The sequence below is a fragment of the Apostichopus japonicus genome, chromosome 10 (assembly GCF_037975245.1).
Source record: "Apostichopus japonicus isolate 1M-3 chromosome 10, ASM3797524v1, whole genome shotgun sequence".
Classification (NCBI taxonomy): domain Eukaryota; kingdom Metazoa; phylum Echinodermata; class Holothuroidea; order Aspidochirotida; family Stichopodidae; genus Apostichopus; species Apostichopus japonicus.
The window spans coordinates 19,385,884-19,404,198 of NC_092570.1; the positions used below are offsets into that span (position 1 = coordinate 19,385,884).

The window sequence follows — 18,315 nt, forward strand, 5'->3', positions numbered from 1 at the left end:
GTCTCCCACTTGGTTTATCAGGTGGAGGAGGCACATCAGAGGATATTTTTCTTTTCTTGTGTTTTTGCTCTCTAACGGGCATACAAGTTTGAGGGTTATTTTACACAAAGCAGCAATTAATTGGACATTCCTTCACAACCAGCATCACCGACTACTCCCTCCCCTGAGCCTGACGATCGCTTCTGACATTTCAAATCCCTGTCCCAGTTCATCTGCTGTATTGTTACAATGTAGGATTGAAAATTTAGTATTACAGCATCTAAGTTAACAAACTGTGTAGATATTCCTTAGAACTTCATGTGCATTTACACACTAAACTGTAGTGCACAGTAAAACTGCCTGCATAATATGGCTCTGTGCTAAATACTTCTTTCACCCTTTCCCCATAAGGAGGGAATGTATGTTTCGCTGTGTTGTGCTGCTTTTCTTGCCATTGCATTACTAGCTCCGCAAATTTGAATCTGCTCATTTTGATGGTACAGTGGCACAGCTAAGGTCCAGCCCAGTCCAATCCTGATAGCCCAAAACTTCACATTTCTGAAACGGTAGGTGAATATGCCAACCCCACCCAACAGTAACTCCACCCTCCCCACCATTCCTTCCCCCCCACCCCTCCCACCAATCCTCCCTTTTCTAACTAGAGAACAGAAATAGCCAAGTGATAGTTAGGCGTCCTTTACCTTAGTACTCGACAGTATCACACTGAAGGAATTATGTTACCAAATTGTTGCTCTGCAAAACATAATTACCTCAAGTTACACATTTCACAAGATTGTCTATTTTCGACTCGACATCCTGTTTCTATGCATAACATTACCGATAAGCAAACTCGCCACAATGACGTATTTTCGCAAGTCTTATTAACAGGCTCGTGAAAATGCAAACGGATGAAAACAAATAAGACACCGACCCAAAAGACATACTTTTAATGGGTCTCTAATGTACTCACCATTGGCGCCGAGGACGATGTGGTTAACTGGATTCTTGGAAGAATTTGTTGCTTTCCCTTTGGAGACTGAACCACATGTAACATAGCAGGAATAACTGTAGTCATAAGATAACAAGAATTAAAGTCAAACTTACCACATTTAAAGATCCTCTGAGTGATTATAATGAGTAGGGCACAACCAACAATACAATGCTTCAATCTACAACCAGAGGGGTTGGGGTGCGGGGTGGAGGGAATGTGGGTGGTTGCGGGTGTATAAGGTTTACCTATTCCTATGATGGTAGATAAGTTTATAAAGTAGTGAAATAATGCAATGGAGCCTCAATTAATGGCTATTTACAGGCTAATTGCCCGTCGATTTTGCCCTTTGACAGTCAGGGGGAGGGCACTGGAAATTATTTACAGTCAGCGAGGGGGGGCACTGGACTTAAACACAGGCTAAATAGTCAGTTAACAATCATCAGTCACAGAATCGGCATGATTCCTGTGCCTGACATAGAAATATTTTTGGGGTTACTCTTAAAAGCCTCTACAGTAGTAACTGATGTATGTTGTAATTTCAGAAAAGATGCCACTGAGAACTAACATTGCATTCAATAGATGTATCTTTCTTTTGAAGTACTGGCCATTTGTAGCAAGTGGTAAAAAATTGTGGAAATTCTAGGGCAGAAGTTTAAAGTTTAACATCCAACTTAATCATAAACCAGAATCCATCAGATCTATGCTGAAATTAATTTCACAATCCTTCTCACATGGATGTACATAGTATTTTGAAACAGCTTCCGTTTCTTTGACAGACGGCCATTTTGTTTCTGTGAGTTCTATCTTCAACGTACCTTTCGTTACTTGTGTTGTTGATGACTGTTGCTCCTTCACGGTTACGAATGACTTTCCTGTGGGGGTGAGGACTCCTGTTTCTCTCACCATGCTATCTAACCCTGATTGCTGATAAAAGCTCATAATGTCATCGTTGCCACAGGACACCTTGATAGGCTGGGCTGTCGTGATGTTTGTATCTGCAGAGGAGAAGATATAATCTCGTCAAATTTTAACAGTAATAAAATGTCATTTTATTGAAGATTCCTGCCCACTACAGCAGCTTTTTGAGTTTGGCTGGGGTTTTTGTTGGCAGTGTAACCAAACTGATCATGTATAAATAGTCAGCGAAGACTTCATTCTGGAATATCTTACCAAATTTAATGTTCACACATGATTACTATTCGATGGAAGCTTTGCAGGCCAAAAAAAAAATTTGGCGCCCGACACATTTTCTCGTCATGTTTATAACTTGAGAAGGAAATGAACAATTTTAAACCACTTAGAGATTTACTTTCATTGTTTCAACTGAAGGAAAAGAAACAAAACTCAGGATAAAATCAGTTCTGATTACCCTTAATATTATAAAAGACGTTCAACAAACACACTGAGTTATGATGTAACTAGCCTAAGAATAGAAGTCATAATACAGTTCACCAGCTCATTTAGCAGGTCTGAGTATGAAAGAGAACACCTGCAAGAATTCGAGCAATGAATAAGAGAAATTGTGTGTGTGACGAAAATACAAAACTTGGGATTTTCAAGTCATAAATGTTATTACCAAACTGTTCAAAAAGCGAAGGGGGGGGGGGGACAAAAACTGCTGGAACTCTTCCACTCACTGGCCGACCCTACTCAAACCAAACTACTAGAGACATACAGAGGATTGAGGGGGAAGGGAGTGGGAGGGAAGGGGGAGGGAGGGAGGAAGCATGGGTAAGCAAAAGCTGTGAAATCAAAATAAAACAAGAACCGTTTTACACCTACAGTAGTTAAAGAGTCATCCTCCACCCGCTCCACAAATATTACACAAACGTTTTTCTTTCCCCTTCTTCTTATCTTTCTTCCATTTATTGTTGCCTTCTTTATGACCTACGATTCTAAACCGACGTTGAAGTAATATAATTTATGCACCTTCTAACTGAGGTGATCAAGATCTAAATCACAGACCTAAATGTCACTCCAGTTTGCTCAACTGTGCACAGTAAGCGTATACGGTCAGCGTGGTGTTATTGTGTACATTAGATTACCATCTTTGTCTTCACGGGACAACAATTTGTGAATCCACACAAATAAAACAGCAATTCTTTTACCAATGCTTACATGATTTCTTCTGAGTTTAGAGCACACACAAACACACACCCTTTGATGGCAACAGCCTGGTAAAACGAAACCGAAATATAAATACGGCATTTGACTTGCCAGGGCTTTTTCAAACAAGATTCCAGTCAAACACACTCCCCTTTATTACTGATCAGCATCTCAGTGACACACATTGAGTTACAAGGGAAACTATTGGATTGACCCCAACAATCTATTGTCCAAGGTTTAAGGATACTATACTAAAAGACAACTAAAGAAAAAATAATTAGTGTGAAGTATTCCATTGCATTCTCCAAGAGCCTTCAAACCAAAGACAGAGAGCTCTAAAATATGTCCAGTACTGTAGTTCACATAGGAAAGTGCATACATGTAGACCTCTATTGCCCTTTACCACACTGATATGAATTCAAATTATGCCTTAGATTGAACACTTTAAATTCTCATGAATGAGCAAGGGGAACATTTGTGATGCCAAAAGACCTACAGGAAAGTGAGTTGACAGGTTATTTTAGCAATTTAAGAAAAGCTAGATTTGGGGCCAGAAAAGATGCGCTCATATTCTTCAGGAATGGTCAGAAATCATTTCATCTACCCAGCCGCCTCTCTCTGATCAGAAGCAGACTAAGGGACACCAGATGATGACTTCACACAAAGCTGCTTAGTTATTTACAGAACTTTCAATTGCGTGCAGTTTATATCACAGACAGGTTTTCAAATGAGTTTATTGTGTGGACTCTAAAACCCTTTGTTATCAGTAGCTCAAATGTGAATCCTCCTCCCTACAGTATGACAATGGATTATGGATCCAGACATCAGAAGAAGAGTTTCTACTGTACCAGTAGATAAGGATTCAAATAATCAGGCACTTGATGGGGGTTTCACCTACAGTAATGTTTCCTTCAATATTTGGCTTTTCAAATATTTTAATTTCAACTCGGGAAATGGTTATTTTTCGGTCACTCCACTATCTTGACTTCAACGGGCATTGTATGTCGAGTTGAGGAACCTGTGCCTCTGAGTAACCTGTGCCTCTGTGCACACGTAACAAAAGCCATGCCAATCTCTTTAACACCACCACAGTAAAACTTGGCATTTTGTAGTCTTTTCTGTACTTTTGCCCAAACCTGTAAGATATTCACCAAAATAGGACTGGCCAGATAAGACACAGTTCTGCTACAATCTTGACACCATAACTGGCCACTTTTAATTATCAAGTAAAACAAAGTGGACGATCTCAAATAGAAAATCTTTGGGGAAAAAACAAGTAGGTTTTCTTCTGAATGGCAGATTATTCGGGAGGAAGAGAAAGTGGGTAGAGTCACTGATCAAGTACAGTACAGTATATAGGTGGCACAGTGCTAAAACATTACCAATTTGGTCGCTTGGTTAAATGGGAGACTAGTGTGTGTAAGTTTACTGAACAAAGGCTTGCAGCTCACCAAAAGTTATCAAACTCAAAATGACAGCCAGAAAACGAAAACGGTTAATGGTTCCGAAGCCTTAACATATTCATAGTGTGGTAAGCCATGAACATGATGAGATAGCATGTTTACAAGCTGTTTTCGACAATTTCCCATATAGCCCCACCAATCGTAACCAAAAACGAATTGTGTTTATATGTGATAAGTTCCTTTGAGAATGTGGTCACTTTCCAGACTAAGAAATTCCAAAAAATTCCTTAAATCATACATTTTACATATCACATTTGACATAGCATCATCTACTATCCACAATTAACTTTTACTGTACACAGTTAGACATCCAGACAAAGAGAATAACAAGTTACCCTTGTCCTGTAACAGCTGGCAGAGTAATTGAGGGGCTTTGAACAGACTTGGCCCACTCAGAGGGCAAAGGAGAGGTGCTTTTACAAGACCTCTGTCACTCCTTCAGGAAACAGAGGAATGAAAAACATCAGAGCAATGATTTTAAATCATCAGAAAAATTTCACTTGATAATCTCAGACACAAGTTCTGTAATAAACAAAACATGTTGTACATAAAACCAGATTTTCTGATCTTGTTTTCTGACTGGTGTGCAAAACTGTGTCTTGCTGACAGGGAAGTTTCTACGGCCATCATAAAGAAAAGAAGAGGAAATTACAAACAACCATACACAATAACACCCCAAAACTACTCCCTTTATTGACCTGGTGCCAAATGTTGAACATTAACTCTAGGGAATACATTATTATTATTCACAAATCACAATCTGTGTATAACGTTTTTTGGGATTATAAATTTTATTTCTCATAAAAGACTGAAAAATAGTATGCATCAAGTGACAAACAAAAACTGGTACCCATTTCTGCCTTTAAAAAGCAATCTTACCATTGTTACATTTTACTATGTGGTATCAGATAAAATATGACCTACGAACTAGATTAATAAAGAATGGAAGCTCATATATATATACATATATATTTATACTCATGTTCAAATTATCACTCGTAAATTCCTGTGGCCAACTATAACATCCAAGCATCATGCTAAGTATTTCAGCTACATTGAAAAGAGTTTAGGAAGACCTAACATATACAGCTTGCTACCTAACTGGAAGGTAATAATGCCCACCAAATCACTTCTGGTAGAGACTGCCAAGGTGATTAATTACCCATAGGAGTATGTAATATTGCCTAAAGAGACATCACAGAGTCCCTACAACCCCATTAGAGCTATAAAGATTTATGTGCTTATATGCCGAACGCTTAAATAATCACATCGTAGAGTTCCCATATATCTGCTTAATAGTCATCCACTGTACTACTGTACTATAGACAGCATTCAAACAACTATCATACAACACTATCAGATCTGTATTATCACAATATTTTACTCCCAAGTATGGCTGTTTTAAAAGAATGAGCTTAGAATTTTTTTAGAACCAATAAAATAAAACTAACCAGGCTAAAAGATGGTTTGAAACTGCAAAACCTGTTCATTTTAAGAAATAAAATAAATACATTCCACCTTTTCACCCCGTCAAATCTGCAATCTTCAATGTAATTGATCCAACATGATGACCCCTGACCTATTGAACATTCCATGCAGTGCCACTCCTCAAAAAGTGAAGGATATTCACATATCTATTGTGATTCCTTTCACAGTAACTTCCTGCCAGCACCTCCTAGTCCTCTTTGAAGCCTTCTTTCTCCTCTCCTCTCCTCCACTCTTCCCCATCCCCTTCCCTCCCCCTTCCCTTTTCTTTCCTTTCCTCCCACATCAGTTGGACAAAGCCATCTCTAAAACTGACACATACGCTTTAACTTTATTATAACACCCATCAGATGATTTAGGCTGATTTGTACAATAAAAAGGAAATGTCCTCATTCCAAGAACACCAGCCAAAACCTACATCCTGAATGCAAAAATGGCAATAGAAATGTTCAAATATACAGTACAGTGTATTGACAACAAATTCTTAGCTTGTTGTGAAAGCGCTGCAACTAGTCGAGTGTACTGTTTAGTAGGAGCTCTGTATCACCTATGGAGCACATAAAATGCTAAAGAACAAACCAAGCTCTCTGACACATTGGTTACAAACAACAAACTGTCATTGCAGAGCTTAGAATCTCATAAAATTAGCTACAAATTGGTCAAAACTTGCTACTGCTTAGAACATCTGCTGCATAAAATAACAATTCCTGATGACATTTTCTGAGTTACAGTGCACACCTATCAGTTATTCACTGTACTGGCTTTTTGGGGAATGGACCAACAACATTTGTAGATAAACAAGCAGTCATGAGGGTCACATGTTAGGATCCGAAATTATGCGAATATTTGACTGATGATCTTTACCGTGTCTCATAGTGTGAAGTGTTAATGTTATTAATCTCTACCATCAGGAAAATGGCAAACAGCAAAATCCAATGCCATTTTGCTGGTAAACAGCCTGAAATTCTATAATATATTTATTTATAATATATTTCAATAATTTTCTAGAAGATTCAAAATTTAATCCATGGACAAATTTGCTTGCAAAAGTCCTGAATACCTTATTTCTTGTATTTATGAGAAATTTAGAAACTTGTATTTAAGGGAAAATTTAGAAACATACATACTTTTTGTCCTTGGAAAAAGTTATTGAAACTGATACAGATCTCTCAGTTTCTGCTGTACATATTAACTATTAGTTTAGATAGCAAAGGCAAGTAGCCACCATTGAAGCGAGACATTCAAGTTTACAAGTGCTAGCCATACAGTGCAAGTCAAACGCATTGATAGAGTTTACCAATGAGAAAATTATAAAAAAAATATAAAAAAAACCTGCATTCTGCTTATTTTCTCATAGCACTGTATGAGAAGACTGGTTATTCACTTCTCTCCCTTAGCCTGCTTCTTACCACCCTCCCCCTTTCATTCCATCGTCGGCTGCGCCCCACTTTTTAACGACGAATCTTTCGCACACGTTGATTGTCTGATGCATTAAATCCTGTAATGCTAATTTTCAGCGTGACTTTTGTAATGATACTATTATCCATCCAAAACTATTATACCAATGCAGTGATACATCATTCTCAACGGATGCAATAAACTTTTGATGTAACAAAAGCTTCCCCGGAAGCATGCATCGTCGGTAAACAACCATACCATGCATGCACATACTATAGTCCAGTAAAATCAATCAGCATAGCCTGAATAAATGTATCTATAGACTATATATTCAAAAGCAGCTCACCACATAGCAGGATACACAGAACGGTTTGCTAAGGTAGGAAACATAGAGAGCCTGGTCATTTTAACTGCAAAGAATTTCCTTATTCATGATAATTTTACTTTCGCCGGACACAGTGTGCAATCCTAGTTATCAAGCTGATTGGCTTTGCTTTGTAGATCAATAGAAACTTCTATCTCTTTCAAGCTGTGTTTTTTGCATATTATATACGTATCCTCAACTTATGGTAATTTTTTAGCAAACCTTCCGAGGATAATTCAAGCTAAAGGTAGAAATAAACAAAATGGCTGCAATATATCACTGCAGTAGGAGGAAAAAACCAAGTAGATGTTCCAGGGTTGAAAAGTCTGTGGGAACTTTGTAGACAGGTTCACTCCAGAAAAATGGTACATTTGAAACGAAGAGAAAGTGGGTGGAGCCCGAGATGTGGATAGGGGGCGCAGTGCTAAAACATCACCCAGTCAGTAGGGTACAGTAGGTTGAGGATAAGTGCATAAGTTATACTGGGGACGGGTTAGAGAAAGGAGCTAAGTATATAATTAATCATACTAATACACTCTTCTAGATTTCTCACCTCATCATAATTACATCATGCATTGAGCATCAATGTCATACTGTTGTTTAACTAATAATGCTGTCACCCAGACAAAAACATTTGCGTTGAACATTAATCAGATTTAAAGCCGGTTGGAAATTGTTTTAAGTTTTGAAATGTTCTTCATTACTTGAAACTAAACTATTCTGCTAGACTGCTGTATTATGGGATTTTTTGGGATTTTTGTTAAAGATTCAGCCAAAACCAACACAAAAGGCTGCACATTATAAAGGCATGCCTCATTATGCATTCAGTTATTTTTAAGTACAAGTACTGTACTATAGTTATACACACAATACTGGTAGTGTTTAAGTACAGAAAAGCAGGATTTTAATTAACGTGCCATGAGAAAAACTGTGAGAATTTTCCTATGACAATACAGGTGGACACCAACCACCATGACTTTCAACTAGCTGTTTCTCTTCACGAGCTGTTTCATTTCTTTCTCAAGCAACAACCTGTGACAGCCCATTGAATTTATACAGGTATACCTAATAATCCTGACCTTGATGTGAACTTGAAACTCGCTAAAAAGTTATAAGTATTGTAGGATGCCTAGCTACCGATCCCTCACTGAAATATGTCTTTGTTTAATGACATGATGACCCAATGAAATCTTTGGATCAAAGATCATTTCTTGACGATTATCTGTTATATAGCCAAACAAAAGGGACTTAAAGAAGCCTCGGCAACCTAAGTTTACACACAATATGTCATAATTCCAGTACTGAAAAAACAAGTAAAGAGCTGGGCAATATTTTACCTCAATTACAACATGTGCTTAATACCTTGATCAAATTATCTTTTTGGTTGTTTTCATTCTTGCAGGTTACTCTGCAATCAAATATTTCATTTGCACAGAATATACATGTGTCCTTCCTAAATAAGATTATTAATTTCACTGGACAATTTGAGGGTTTGTAACTGCACGCATGGAGTCTAGTCCTCTGTAACTTTTTCGACTGGAGACTGCAGACGGTTACATCTCTATATTCCGACGTCTCTATGTTCCGACATCTCTATGTTCCGACAATTTAATAATAATTTTTTTGGGACGTACGGGCACTGTGCGATGCCTGGAGCTTGCTCATTTTCACACCTTTGCTTACAAGAAAGGAAAAAATGCCAAATATTTTACCAAACTGAAAGTAGCACTTTGGAATCCATTTAAAGACCAACTATGGAGACTTTTCGATGAACATAAAATCCCACCATTTTTCATGTATGTAATCCTTAACTGACTCCAATTACATTGCTGTAATTAACTTTACCAATTTCGGACGTTAAATAAGTGAAAAATGGGACGAAAAGTCAGCTTCTATTTCAGACATTCCTGAAACATTCCTAAGACATCAGGTGACCATGTGACGTCAACGTTTGTATACCTCACTCACAACTATACTTTTAGTGTGTAAAGTCGTATACTTGAGCTGCCAAAAACATCAACGATATTACTCCTTTTTCCTCAAAATGTCACAATTCTGTGTTGTTGGAGGTTGCAGTTATACCTCATCCAACAAAAGCATCAGCTTTTTTAGATTTCCGAGTAACAGAACCGACGTAAAACGCCGCAGACTTTGGATCATTTTTTTGAGATCCACGCGGAAAGATTTTTCAGCACCCGGAGTATCTCATGCCCATGAGTCCACATGCATGACCCTGCTTCTGTGTATGCAAATGTCTCATTCTGTGAAAATTATATACTGTCGATAGCTGTGTCGGACCATGGTCGGACATAGCTAACGTGAAATTGACCGTAAACACGCCCTGGACGTCCTTACATGTAACATTATATCACGCAATTGACAGTAATATATTTACTGTAAGAGATGACCGTATATATATATACCGTGCCAAGGGTATAGCATTGTTAGTACATGTACGGTAGTTAGTTACAACTCTCGCCGGCGTTGGCTCACAGCATGTGTAAATAGCCATGTTAGGATTTATCTATTTCATTTGTTGTATTCCAGTATCGTGAGTTCGTGATACATGTGTAATATTGTCCGTTCTGTTTATTCCGACATCTGCATGGTCCAAGGAGTTGAATAAAAACGGTAGTATGTAGCGATCGGACATTTTATTTCGTTAGTGACTGTCTATGTGATTGTGGGATGTTAGTACTGGTCAAGGCCTGTTTCAACTAGACCTAACTCTATGTAATTACACAGACTCACGGTAGTTTTTTGCCCAGGATTGAACAAGAAACGTGGATTAGGATATTCACTGCTAAATTTGTTTATTGACAGGATACTTTTTCTGTGTTTGTATACTTTTGGATATTAAAACGAGTAAGTACTATGTAAGTATATTGTACCGTACGGACGTATTGACGCTACGCTATGTAAAAGATGCCTCCATTTGAGTGGAAATTTTGCTAATAAAATAAGCAATTTCACTAAAATTTCTGCTTATAATTGTCTTAAAACTTGTTATTAACCTTCATGTGTTCTTGTTTTAAGCTAACAGCTTTTCAAACGCTCGAAATTGGAAGTCAAAAACAGTACAGTTGTTCGCTATCTGTGTACAAACAGTGCCTATATCAGCGTTTGATTTTCGCGGTATACAAACTTTGACGTCACACGGTGACCAGAGGCTCCTTTGGGTCAATCTCTGTTTTCAGACATTCCAGAGGTTCATGTCACGTGACTACCCAAAATGTCCATTTTCGTGGTCGTTTTTGATGGGTTATAGTAGGTTTTCGAAGATTATTTTTTACACATGTTGATTATGGGTATGTAAACTCCTAAATTAATGGAAAATCTCAACAACAAAAATTGCCTCCATATTTGGTCTTTAATAGATACATACCACACTACGCCTACCAACTTTGGCGATTTGCTTAATAAATAATTTGTCAGTTTACAAAGGCAAAACTACAACACAGTGTATACAACAATACTACAATGAAGAGTGAGCACAAATACTAGAGTATAAAAGTATACACCTGGTATATCTCATAATGCAATATACTACACAAAATAGATAACACTGCAGCTTGTAACGTGTACATGTAGAAAAACAAAGATGTTATCATACAAAAAAACTAAATAATGTCACATTAAATATGTTCCTGAAGCTGCTGTATATTACTTACACTTATGTTATTAATGTTGAGCGTGTTTTGATCCAAAGTTGGTAGCCCGGGAGATTTGTAAAGAATTTGAGGCACTTCCTACCTTGGAAATACCCACTAACTTTTGTGAAAACGATTTTTCACACAGATTTTACCACTGGGGATTTCAACGCAATTGAACAATGGTCTGACCCCTGCTCCCCTCTCCCACAACCCCCCCACAACCCTGTGTCATCGTCCTTAGAACTTTGTGAGAGATTCTTACTGTATCCTCCTCGAGGCACCTTGTCGCCTTTGGTTGCTGATTTTGAGTTCATAAAATGGTCATTAAATAAGGAAACCTGTAAACGATCGCTTTTTAGCTTGACAACCTGTATCAATTTTATGATATGTCATTGGAGATGTACAACCCTTAGGTTTTTAACAATTCATCTCTTCTACTTAGTCTTGCACTTTTGAGTTTGTTGTCATTCATACGCAGTGTATATGCGCATAACAACCAAAACCAATGGTAACATGCAGTAAAGACTAATAATTAGCAATGCAACAATTTCACACACGATTAAAAATAGAACTCATTAAATATACCTGTTGCCATGTGAAACAAATACTAACAACAGATCGGTATTAAAATAAGTGGGTATAAGAAGCTCTACCACAAGAGAGCTATGATAAAAAGCACCTTTCCATGTAACATGTGGCACTCTCGTTGAACGATGGGTCCAAGAGCATCAAGGATGTAGAGCACCCTTTCAACAAGGAGTGTGTACCAGCACTCCTGCATTACCACAGACATTAAAAGTCAAAGGAAGGCTTGTTTGACTGAAAGCTGATACATCACTTGAACTCTCCCAGTAAGATACAGACAATAACATGCCCATAACCATTTTATAATTCCTGCAATCCCTACATATATATATACTGTAGCTGCTGACACTGCAACATTAAAACCTACAGTACACGCCAACTAATCTATCACAATCAAGACAGTCAAGACAACATTATAAACTCACATTTGTTTCATTATTACTGCACATCTTCTTTCAAAGAAGAAAATGAGAAGGGAGAATTTTTTTTTTTTAGCCATTGTCTGTAATATAATTCCAACTTCTACATGCAACAACTTTTCTCAGGAAAGGAAGTTCGTTTATTTACTTTTGAAGATTGTGACATTGCTATATATAGTTAACGATCAAATTGGCAATCTCAACAAGAATGAAAGTCTGCAAATCAATGTATAAACGATAAAGGTACTTGAAAGGATAATCCACTTGGTTAAATAGAAACTGTTGCCAAGGACTATCCTTTAAAAAAGGATACTTCAGGTGATACTCTTATTTTGGGACTGATGGAACAAGGAAAATAGGTTTTGAGTCCACTGGTGAAGTTTGCATTTAATTCCGACATTCCTTTTTCAAGACAACATAATTTGAAGTTTGTACCCATGAAGCAAGATGGTATGATGCCATAGTTTTAAGCATGTTGACAAGTGTCTTTTACCTCAAGTTTTTGTTTGCAAAATGTACGTTAAATATATAACTTCAAAATTGTGGTATATCCCAATATATAGGCACACTTCAGATATTGGCATATTGTAATTGTTAAATCCCCCCTAATTTACCTGTAGTGTTGGAACCCTATCCAATCCGAGGGTCAAACTAATAAACATGAAAAATAGAGGAAAAGCAATACACTTTGCTGGATCAACGTGTGACTATGATCTCACACCCTGTTTGCTTCAAGTTCACTTATGGTACAATTACCAATATCTCAATAATAAGCGCAATGGAGGAATTGCTTGCAGATTTCACCAGCAAGCCAAATATATGTTCCTCATTCTCCATGGAAAATAAATTTTGCCCGGACAATCCATTCTCATTCAATGGATAAGTTGAAGGTCACGATTAAAAGAGTATTACGATTTAAGGAGTGTTAATAGATCAGTGGTTATCGCCAGTGCCTTTCAATCATAAGGTCCCCAGTTCGAGTCAGACTCACTACAAGATTAATGTATGTCGTCCAGTTACAGAGTTGTTGACAATTGACAATTCATAATCATGGACGTTAAATATGAATCTAAGAGACTGACTTCGGTCAGCTTGCAGCTTTGATAAAGCCAATGAGGCTTCTTCGCAAGTTCCTTGCAGGAGGATCTAAAATACATACATACATACATGTATACAAACGATCAACTAAAAGGGTGTTTTGTCTATCATAGTAAAATACAGTTCTTTCCTATGCAATCAGTGGTAAAATGTGAAAATAAGGTAATTAATATACTTTGCTGGCACTTTGACTCTTCTGTAGATCTGTGCAATCTGGACTAAACAAAGACCAATTGACATTTTCACTACCGAAACATTGGATAGTAGGTCTGTTAATAGTATGTCTGCACGGTCAATGAATTGCATGATATTACAGCGAAGACAAACAAACCCTCAAGGAGATGAGAAAAGCTTTGTCAGGAACTTTTTTTTGCTGTGAGAAAACCAAACACCAAAAGAACAAGAGCCCAAGGGCACTGTGGTTCCTTGCTTGGGGTATATGACGATACACATCATATTATCAAGCAAGATTGGGCTGAAATAGTCCAAGTAATTGTCCTACATGTTCCCATAAAGTAACCAACACTATAGCCAACACTTTTGTGATCACAAAATGTGATCGGATTTTTTATCAAAAGGCACTTTTGAGATCTAAATATGGCGTCGAAAATGTAAGAAATATAAGAGACCTACAAGCGTGTCAACAGATATGATAACAATGGTGACCTCAGATGACATGACCATTAAGTTTCAAAATGTTCCACCACCCCATTCACAACTTGTCCCAAAATATCAACCATGTCACACCTTGGCATTGAGATTTAATTGCATTAAATGTCAAAAAATTAACTTTTGAACTTGTATGTAACTTCACACACAAAGGTCACCCGGAGGTCAACCAATTGACATTTTTGATCGGTGAGACCTAAATAGAGCATGACTGTAAAAATTCAAACATTTTTTCTTTGCCCATTTTCTCCCCCATAATACTACTTTTTTGAACATTAGCTGACCTTTGGTGACCTTGGATCACATGACCGTTAAGTTTGAAAATATTCCCCTATACCATTTGCAACTTGTCCAAAAAAATCAACCTTGTCACACCTTGGCACTGGGAGTTATTGCATTAAATGTGTGAAAATTAACTTTGACCTCAAATAACTTCGCACACGAAGGTCAAATGGGGGTCACCCCATTGACATTTATGATCAGAAGGTACCTTTAACATCTGAAAATAGCATCGAAACTGTAAAAATCCACAAAACACTAAAAAGGTCACCAGAGGTCAAATTGAGGTCAAGGGTCACCCAGATGCGGGTCGACAATTGGATTACATTGAAGCAACTCCCAACCCTAACGGACAATTTGTTCTTAAGTTGTCGCAAAAATACTAGTTTTTTATCATTAATTGACCTTTGGTGACCTTGTATCACATGACCGTTAAGTTTGAAAATATTCCCCTATACCATTTGCAACTACTCCAAAAATATCAACCTTGTCACACCGTGGAACTGGGAGTTATTGCATTAAATGTCTGAAAATTAACTTTGACCTCATATAACTTCGCACACGAAGGTCACACAGGGGTCAACCTATTGACATTTATAATCAGAAGGTACCTTTGACATCTGAAAATAGCATCGAAACTGTAAAAAAATCTACAAAACACGAAAAGGTCACCAGAGGTCAAATTGAGGTCAAAGGTCACCCAGATGCGGGTCGAAAATTGGATTTCATTGAAGCAACTCCCAACTCTAACGGACAATTTGTTCTCAAGTTATCGCAAAAATACTAGTTTTTTATCATTAATTGACCTTTGGTGACCTTGTATCACATAACCGTTAAGTTTGAAAATATTCCCCTATACCATTTGCAACTACTCCAAAAATATCAACCTTGTCACACCTTGGAACTGGGAATTATTGCATTAAATGTCTGAAAATTAACTTTGACCTCATATAACTTCGCACACGAAGGTCACACGGGGGTCAACCCATTGACATTTATGATCAGAAGTTACTTTTGACATCTGAAAATAGCATCGAAACTGTAAAAATCCACAAAACACTAAAAAGGTCACCAGAGGTCAAATTGAGGTCAAGGGTCATCTAGATGCGGGTCGACAATTGGATTACATTGAAGCAACTCCCAACCCTAACGGACAATTTGTTCTCAAGTTATCGCAAAAAATACTAGTTTTTTATCATTAATTGACCTTTGGTGACCTCGGATCACATGACCGTTAAGTTTGAAAATATTCCCCTATACCATTTGCAACTTGTCTCAAAATATCAACTGTGTAACACCTTGGCACTGGGAGTTATTACACTAAATGTCTGAAAATTAACTTTGACCTCATATAACTTAACATACAAAGGTCACCTTGGGTCAACCAATTGACATTTTTGATTGATGAGACCTTAATTAGAGCATCAAACTATAAAACTTCAAACATTTTTTTCTTTGCCCATTTTCTACCCCCAAAATACTAGTTTTTTGACATTAATTGACCTTTGGTGACCTCGGATCACATGACCGTTAAGTTTGAAAATATTCCCCTATACCATTTGCAACTTGTCCAAAAATATCAACCATGTCACACCTTGGAACTGGGAGTTGTTGCATTATATGTGTGAAAATTAACTTTGACCTCGTATAACTTCGCACACGAAGGTCACACGGGTGTCAACCAATTGACATTTTTGATCGGAAGGTACCTTTGATATCCAAATCTAGCATCAAAACCAAACATTTTCTTTTTTGCTCGTTTCCTCCCAAAATAAGCACATTTTTTCTAATGTGACCTTTGACCTTTTGACCTTGGTTTCAGATGTAGTTTAATCTCCTGATTCCAAAAAACAAAACGAAAAGTCTGTACAACCATCCTAACTCCGACCGAAAAACTTTGACCCCATATAACTTCGCACATAAAGGTCACACGGGGTCAACCTATTGACATTTATGATCAGAAGGTACCTTTGACATCTGAAAATAGCATCGAAACTGTAAAAATCCCAAAAACACGAAAAGGTCACCAGAGGTCAAATCGAGGTCAAGGGTCACCCAGATGCGGGTCGACAATTGGATTACATTGAGGCAACTCCCAACCCTAACAGACATTTCGTTCTCAAGTTATTGCAAAAATACTAGTTTTTTATCATTAATTGACCTTTGGTGACCTCGGATCACATGACCGTTAAGTTTGAAAATGCTCCCCTAACCAGTTCACAACTTGTCCCAAAATATCAATCTTGTCGCACATTGGCACTGGGAGTTATTGCAGTTTTAATATTTTCGGTTTTTGGACCATAACTGACCTTTGGTGACCTTTGTGGGCACCAAAAACAATAGGGCACACCTTCTCCATATGGCGGATCTATAGTCCAAGTTTGGCCTCAATCCAACATTCCCTTATTGAGATAGAGCGTACCCAAGCAAGTGTCACAGACACACACACACACACACACACACACATACATACATACACACACACACACGCCAACCTGACTGCATAGGTTCCTTTTGCTAAAGCAAGGAACCAAAAAGTCTAGTTTCTAGGAAATCATATACATTAATAGATTCTTTGTAGAAGGCAGCTGCCTTGTTTTGCTTTCATGTTGATGCATGATTCTAGGCACTAGGGAGCAGCCAATACACATAAAAGGTTGTGTCCACTTAAATAGCATTGTGCAATTATTGTATAAAGGTACTCCAAGGTAAATATTTTGAAATTGAAACAAAAATATTCCTCTGCATTTGCAATTCAGGTCAGTATTGTTGGTACAAAAATTACAGGCAAGCTATAAATATGTTTTCAAAACTTGCAACATTTGCTGCTGGGGGATTACCTACAGTACTATATTAACCACGTATGGAATTTCAAGAATTGGTTTCTGATATCTCATTGGCTTTTAAGTCTTTAACCTCAACTGTCTTACAACAGATTGATTTTGTTTTTGAAGACTATTGTATTGACTATAAATGCTGCATGTGATTCCACTCATACTTTTTCAGCTGAGAGTCCATGGTAATTTTGTTGCAAATCTAATGAATTCACAAGTAGTTGAAGGAATGAAACTTTGTTATCACGTAGCAATTACTAGCAATGATATCCTCATGCACACCAATGACCTACACAGTCAAAATGCTACAATAAACTTTACAATGCCACATGTAAACATTTCCCAATATATACATGTCTCAACAAAATGATATACAGTGGTAACCATGGCGATGTAATAACTATCCCCCAAATAATGAATAATACTGACAACAGCTGTACTTGAGATGCAAAAGCTCAACATTTCCTGACCAATCTTGGACTTTTTTGGGCATCCTTTTAGAGGGACACAAACTGTTTTCACTGGCTAGATCCTTGCACATGTATGTGATCCAAAATTGAAACCAGCTAGATCTACAGAATAACCAGACGTGGAAACCCCCAATTGGGGCCAGTTAAGCTTCCAAGCAGTGACCCAAGAAATGACCCTGTCTGACCTGATAATATCTACCAGTACTGTAAAGGTTACTTATGTTTCAAAAACATTGGTAAGTAATTAAAATGGCAGGAATGCTCCTTAGCAACTCATATAGAAAGCAACAAAAAAAAATGCTTGTTTCCTGTAAGGAACTAATTTCTTAAAGGTCACCAGTAGTACGATTGATAATACATTACTTGAGACAAGGATAGTCTCGTCTGGACTCTGCCCTTGTTAACAGATAATTACTATTGTTCTACTCGATCGATTGTATTAAAGGATCCCTATATTTCCCACTATTGGCAACTTTAAGGTGGATTATTTAACGGCATATTGGTTACATTATTCGCTAATAC

The 18,315-nt window shown here is 37.5% G+C and overlaps 1 protein-coding gene across 2 annotated transcripts in view; it reads right to left on the bottom strand.

Moving 5' to 3' along the window:
- LOC139974772 (transcription factor Dp-1-like) overlaps positions 1-18,315 on the bottom strand; it is a 52,297-nt gene that overhangs the window by 13,514 nt on the left and 20,468 nt on the right. For both annotated transcript variants that reach the window (XM_071982185.1, XM_071982186.1), the window contains exons 2-3: positions 1,786-1,965; positions 950-1,044 (exon numbers count right to left, since the gene is read on the bottom strand). In XM_071982185.1, the coding sequence (XP_071838286.1) occupies positions 950-1,044; positions 1,786-1,965 (275 nt within the window). The remainder of the gene's footprint in view (positions 1-949; positions 1,045-1,785; positions 1,966-18,315) is intronic.